Source organism: Dysidea avara, chromosome 7, assembly GCF_963678975.1.
Source record: "Dysidea avara chromosome 7, odDysAvar1.4, whole genome shotgun sequence".
Taxonomy (NCBI): domain Eukaryota; kingdom Metazoa; phylum Porifera; class Demospongiae; order Dictyoceratida; family Dysideidae; genus Dysidea; species Dysidea avara.
The window spans coordinates 2,159,402-2,166,843 of NC_089278.1; the positions used below are offsets into that span (position 1 = coordinate 2,159,402).

Consider the following 7,442-nt stretch of genomic DNA (forward strand, 5'->3'; position numbering starts at 1 on the left):
GTGTTTGAAAAGTTAGAGAAAGGAGAAAAAAATCCATGACTGGACCCAGGTAGTCTCGAACCTACAGCCATCCGATTTACGCTCAAACGCTTACAGGAGTCTACCAGGTGGTCGATTTACGCTCAAACGCTTACAGGAGTCTACCAGGTAGTCAGGATGTTTTCTCCTTGTTATTTTCATGTAATTATATCCATAGGAATTCTAGAGAGCAACTCATTATCTCTAAGTACCCCAAGTAGAACCAAATGGACACTAGTTTATTTATTAATGATTAATGCTTTACAGCACAAGTGCTGAAGGTCTGTAGGACACCTGGTCCTACAGCCTGCTCAAAGACTTTAGCCACTTAGACTTTAGCTACTTAAGGTGTGTTTGAAAAGTTGGAGCTATGGAGCAGTGCAAATGATATCATAGGTAGATGTAAGATTTGTGATTCTGGTATAAGTAGTACCATTTCTCCTGATTCACTGAGTTTTTCTGTAATGTTAGGCTCACCAAACAGCAGACCTTCCATCTTCTTCACCATCTACTGATCTCTTCAAATTTTCCACCATTTGCTCTGATTCTGTATACCATATGTTCCAACACCTTGATGTTCGTAAATCTACTGGACCAGATGGTCTCTCGGCACGTTTTTAAAAGGAAGCTTCAATTGAGATTACTGATTCTCTAACTAAACTATATAATGCATCTTTACGCTGTGCCTAGTGATTGGAAAAAGAGTAATGTTACTGCTGTTCACAAATCTGGGTGTATGGACGATCCTTCGAACTTTAGGCCAATTTCTGTTGTCCCTATTCTTGCTAAGATACTAGAAAAGCTGGTTGCCTCGCAACTAAGTATATATATTTGACAACATCAGGGAGCTTATCATACAGGTAGATCTACTGAGCAGATTCTCTTATTTGCCATGGACTCAATCACACAAGCCTTGGATGCTGGTCAAGTAGTATGTACTGTTTTTCTGGATCTCAGAAAGGCATTTGATTCTCTGGATCATGTTATACTCTTGAAGTGGCTGTGCGCATTAGGTGTTCATAACATTGAGCTGACCTGGTTCACCAACTATTTTTTGCACCGTATACAACGTGTCTGACATAAGAACATGATGTCATCTTGGTCTCCTGTAAAGGGTGGCATCCCACAGGGTAGTGCACTTGGCCCATTGCTATTTCTTGTTTATATTAATGAGATGCCCTCCCTGCAGTAGATTGCTAGCTACAGTTTGCTGATGATACTACATTGATATGCTCTGGTGAAAATCATGAAGTTAATTGTTAAGGAAAGATTGTGTTTTGATCTATGGAGAACCCAGGCGTGGATTGTATCATGTCAAAAAGTCTAGTGTCATGTAGTTTGCTCAGAAACGTGCATCTAATTTGGGCGGTTCCTCCTGCAATCCTTGTAGATGATCATCAGCCTAAGAAAATGGATAAACAAAGGTAGCTATTTAGGGATCATTTTTGATAGACATTTACAATGGGGTCCTCAGTTGAGTAGCAGGTGTAGTTCAGTATCATACTACTTAAATTTACCTTAGCCTCCATCAGAAATCTTTATCATTAGATGTTGACTGAATCACTTGTTTTGTCTAGGATTGACTATGCTCTACCTGTGTGGGGTCCTCCTCTTATAAACCAGTCCCAATTAGCACGTCTACAACGATTACAGAACAGGAGCATTCGGGTTACTAAATGTTTAAGGAAATATGATCATGTTTCAGGACATTGTCCACAAATAATCCAATCAAATCATGAAATGCCAAGTCTGCAAGTCATGTGATCTAGGTTCTCTCACGTGATGATAGTCTGATCCCGTGATGATTGTCTGATCCTTCGACGCCATGGATAGTCCTTCACCCAAGAGACAAAAGTTTGAGGTAGGTTTGTGAACTAGTAATTACACAAGGTCAACTGATTCTTTATTGCAGGGTTCTGGAGCGGAAGGTTACGTTCCGGAAAATGGTAACGATGAAATGTCTCTCGTTTTCTCGTTGCTAGACAAAAAAGGTGCGCTAGTTGAAGCGTTACAACCCTTTAAAGTAAGTAGAATACATATTGGTATTATAAATAGTGTTTGATGCCTCATTTTGTGACGCATGTAATATCGTCCCACAGGATGTTGGTGTTACCATGAACCACATCGAGTCCCGACCATCCCGTACTAACCCTGGCAAAGAGTATGACTTCTTCGTCAACTGCAAGGATTGTACTCAGGACCAAGTTGATCAGTTGGTGAGGTCATTGAGGCCAATAGCCAAGTCTGTTACTGTGAAGAGGAGACAACCTGCTGAGGATGAGGGTAAGTAAATCAAGTTTGTATGATGTGGAAATTTTGTTGTATCAAATAGTATTGCATGCATGAAGGAGTGTTAGCCTATATAACTACACAAGGCCATTTCAACTAAATCTTATGTTTCTCGGGCCTGACCAACCCCCTAAATTTCTAAATGAAAAAAATCATGTTAACTATTTAGGTTGCGTATCACATCACATGACTTAGCGAAAAGTGGGAAAATAGCATCATGTATTGCTGGCCATCTGTGTCTGTCAAGCATGGGGCTGATGTGCTTGTTGCAAGAAGAGTGGTTACGGCAGAATATGAGTGGACGTTTGTATGGTACACACAATCTTGGTTTGTTGCAGCTATATTATTTTTCTAAAATAGCTGATTTTTGCCCGAGAGCCATAAAATTTATTTTACAGCAAATGAGGGGAAATTTAAGTGTTTCATCCAACATCACATGTACCAAGCCTTCCTATAGTAATAATGGGATATTAGTCAGTAATGGCTAACACTTTATATATGTTGCAACAGAAATCATCATGTTTAAGTGGAGGCTGAATGTGAAAAAACGAAAAGGTTGTCAGTTAGCACTGACTGGTCAAGCTATTTGGGTAGGTATTGCTATTTCATGTGGCAAGGCCAACTTATTTTATTGATCCTATAGTTTACGATATGTGTATTCATGTAGTATGGTTACACACTGGAATCTACTAGTATGTATTGTTTGTTTGTATCTGTAGAGGTTTGGTTTCCACGTACTATAAAGGATCTTGACAAATTTGCTAATAGAATTGAGGGTTATGGAGACAAGCTAGATGCTGATCATCCTGTAAGAATTCAACTGAATATGATTTGTTGATATGTCATTTGTTCTGTAGGGTTTTAAGGATCCTGTTTATCGTAAACGGAGGAAAGAATTTGCAGACATTGCATTTAACTACAAACAGTAAGCCTACTATACCACACACAACAGTATAGGATCATATACTGGAAACACTATAATAATTTTAGTAGGGTAGTACATGTGAATATGGTAAGTATGTATGTCATTACAGTGGTCAGCCCATTCCTATTGTGGAGTATACACCTGAAGAAATTGAGACATGGTAAGGTGTGTGTGCGTACATGCGTGCGTGCGTGTATGTGGTAGAAGTGGTTGTGATGTCTTGCATGTGCGTGTTGTGTTGAATTTTTAGCCAAAATGTAATTGGGGATCAAAGCTGATAAATCGATGCTTACATAACTTTTTAATCTTTACTTTAAGGTCAGTAAAGAGATACTTAAATTCAACTGACATGTACAGTGTAGTATGCTACCTTAGTTCAGTCAACAATGCATACAGTAGATAGGCATGTTGTGGTGCTTCACAGAAGTTATACTATATAACACATAACAATGTGTATATTTCAATTTTAAAGGTCCACAATGTTCAAGGAACTCACCAAGTTACATGCTACACACGCTTGTAAGGAGTACAACCACAACTTCCCTCTACTGGTAGAGAACTGTGGCTTCCGGTAAGACAGACCAGTAACCACCATTGCTACCCTTATCCACTTCTGGTTGTAGTGAAGATAATATTCCACAATTGGAGGTCATCTCTAACTATCTCAAGCAGTGCAGTGGGTTTCAGCTAAGGCCAGTAGCTGGACTGCTGTCATCACGAGACTTTTTGGCTGGACTAGCATTCAGAGTGTTCCACTCCACACAATACATTAGACACTCATCAAAGCCAATGTACACACCAGAGCCTGACGTGTGTCATGAGCTGATGGGACATGTACCACTGTTGGCTGATCCTACCTTTGCCAGCTTCTCACAGGTGTGTTGTTGTTGAGTGTAAAAGTCTGTACAGTATATTATACTCACCAAGTTTTTGTGCCACTATTACTATTTTGTATATGTTAAAATGTGATTGTTTACACTTCCACTAATGATCATTTTATCCAGTGTGTGGTTGCAAGTCAAAGTTGTAGGCAATAAGCTTCCCAGCTTGAATATTGTGCATTTTACATGCATGTGACTGCCGCGCATGTTTAATGTACCGTATTAGACCGGTTAATAGCTGCAACTACTATAACTTTCAGCAAGTAAAACCCTGTGGCTACTATGTGAAGGTGGCTACTATCCGAGGGCGGCTACTATGGGCTTGTGTGGCAGCAGCCCGCAGCATTTTTACGAATTCATGAGTGACTAACCTTGTTTAATTATCTGTCAATACAGCCATTCATTCTAACTTCTCCCAAAAATGATAATTCCTGGCTTAAAACAACTCCTTTGCCAGTTTTCTGCTTCAAACATGTCTTATCAACACTTAAAACAGTACATTCAGATACAAGCTGTAGCTCTTATCCTAGGGCGGCTCTTGTTACAATAATTCTAGACTTTGGAATGGTTATTATCCGGGGGCGGCTATTAACCGGTCAAATACGGTACCTTTTGTTACCTGAATTATTTTTATAAAACCACAAAAACCACAAGAGACAAAACAATAACATCTTGTGTGAAATTTGTGAAAGCCATCTTTCAATTGTAAGTTGTTTTTGCCTACTGTAGCACATTTGACTAAAACTGCACCAATAGTATTATTCTTTGATGGTCACTACTCTCACATCAGCATAGTTAATCAAGCTAGAGCCAATAAAGTTGTGCTTATGTGCTTTCCACTAAACGCCACACACTTGTTCCAGCCTCTTGATGTTGGAGTATTTGCACCATTGAAGAATGCATGGCGAACTATCCTTAAGCAGTACAAGGTAAAAACCAGAGGAGAACATACCAGCAAAGAGGTTTTCCCAAGTTTAATTGCCAAGTTGTGGGAAACATCCTTCATGCATAGGTGGATTTCGTGCTGCAGGTCTCAGTCCATTCTCTCCAGAGCATGTGCTGCAGAAGCTAATGCCCATGACTGCACCAGCACTAGAGCTTGAACTAGAGCAAGACAAATTGACAAGGTCAATCCTGTGAATCCACCCAAGCAACGTACAACAAAAGTTACATGCACCAGTTGTGGAAATGAAATGGTGCCCACAACTCCCACAGTGAAGATGTGCATTACATTGTACTTTGCTGGTATTTTGGAATGTCCACACCTTCAAACAAGCAAGAGAAAGCCAAACAGCCACTCAGTACATTTCGACAAATTTCCGAATGTATTGGTGCACTGTAACTAGGATAGGAAAATAATTTAATGGGCGTTTCCAATCCATTAGGAACGCATACATTATCTATGATAACATGTGTGTTTAGGAGATCCTGTATGGCTGCATGTATGCATGGTACATGTACAATATTATTTCAAGCTGGGTTGGAACATGTGTATTACTTTTGTATGCAGTAGTCATTGTTTACACTGACAGTGTTATTTGTTGTAGGAGATCGGATTGGCAAGTTTAGGAGCACCTGATGATTATGTCAAGAAGTTGGCCACGTTTTACTGGTTTACGATTGAGTTTGGCATGTGTCAACAAAATGGAGAGAGAAGAGCCTACGGTGCTGGACTGTTATCTTCGTTCGGAGAACTACAGGTGAATAATGTGTACACGGTAATTTCACACTACTTGATTTTGTCACTGAGACTCGCTTTCCAACACTTTCACGATTACTTACTCTGCCTCCATTGCACTTACGTCACTAATTTTAGTAATAGGACATTTGGTTACTAGGTAACCAGTGTTCCATATGACATACAGTAGGTCACTATTAATTTGTTCTTAGTATTGTGTGTCAGACAAGCCAACGGTGAAACCATTTGAGCCAGAGAAGATTGTGGTACAGGAGTATCCCATCACTGAGATGCAGCCAGTGTACTTCCTTGCTGACAGCTTTGAGTCTGCTCAAGAGAAACTGAAGTGAGCTAACGCTCTGTACTGTAGCATATGTTGTGTCACTGGAGTTGTATTGCCTGTAGGAAGTGAATTTGTACATTGTAGAAGACTAGATTAAGGGGTGACTAACAGTCTATGTATGTGGCACATTACCCTTTGTAGAAAAGCTGTGAAGTGTATGTTTTCACAACTGCAGTATACATTTTTTTAAATAGTACTCCCAACCTCCATCAAAAATTTTCTTCACAGCCTATTGACATTTTGTTAGTGCATGTCATAGTTAAAGCCCTATAAGTGATGTAATATTACCAACAATTATAATTTTGTACTTGTTCTAAAGGGCATTTGCTGCTACCATCCCCAAACCATTCTCCCTTCGTTATGATCCGTACACACAGAGCGTGGAGATATTGGACAACAAGGCAGCTCTCACTAAAGTAGCTAGAGATATTCAAACTGATGCTGATTTGCTACAGAAGGCTATCGAGAAGATGTCCTAACCTCATTGACATTAATAAGGAGCTGGTGCTAGAAATTTATTTTTTCATGCTGGACACAATAAATGTTTATCAAATATATCAATGTGTATTGGTGGTGATTATGTCAACAAACTGTGCAACTGTATAATGTGCATGTAGGGACCCATCACAAAGATGGCAGTTATCTCTACTCCAAAGAAGCCATCATGTAAAAGATTTGTGTATAGTAGCAACATGTACTCATCACCGATATCAAGAGTTAACTCTTGCCGATATGTTATCCCAAGACTCAAAATTTATCCTGTACAATGATCATGGTCATCTTACAAAGAATATAACATGAATTACAGCAGTTTGGTTTCCTTAATTATGGCCCAGGGTTGCCACCAAAGTGTTTCTTTTGTGCCAACACAATAGGCTGGTGCCTATAGTATGTTCACGTTGAGCTGAATCCTCAAAAACATTTAATAACTCATAGATGCAATTACACACGATCTTGAAATTTGACTCATTTGTAGTAGTACTGCTTGACCAACTAAAATATTTTAAAATCTTTTTGTTCAAATGTTTGACATAACATTTATGGCCAATCAAAATACATTTCCTATGTGGAAACCATATAAGTAGTGTCCATTACAACCCTTTCCCAAACTTGTAATGGAACCAAACTGTACGTGTCTGTTGTTGACACCTTTGCTGCTACCAATAATCATCTGGTTGGCTGAAATGTTAACTCTGTTGAGAAAAAATCCACTTTTAATTTTTAGCTGTTTTTCAGCTCAATGTGAACATACTATAGTATGAGCATGAAAACTAGCATGGCACATTTAGCCTGCTAGGAATATTTTGC

General features: G+C 39.2%; 1 protein-coding gene across 1 annotated transcript; it reads left to right on the top strand.

The window, feature by feature from the left end:
* The first annotated feature begins 1,780 nt into the window (after positions 1 to 1,780).
* LOC136260786 (phenylalanine-4-hydroxylase-like) lies at positions 1,781 to 6,732 on the top strand. The gene is made up of 11 exons (XM_066054650.1): positions 1,781 to 1,879; positions 1,931 to 2,041; positions 2,118 to 2,301; positions 3,027 to 3,115; positions 3,165 to 3,232; positions 3,342 to 3,392; positions 3,705 to 3,803; positions 3,856 to 4,108; positions 5,661 to 5,813; positions 6,004 to 6,137; positions 6,454 to 6,732. Exons 1-11 carry the CDS (start codon positions 1,844 to 1,846, stop codon positions 6,611 to 6,613), a joined length of 1,338 nt encoding a protein of 445 aa, XP_065910722.1. The 5' UTR covers positions 1,781 to 1,843; the 3' UTR covers positions 6,614 to 6,732.
* The last annotated feature ends 710 nt before the right edge of the window (positions 6,733 to 7,442 follow it).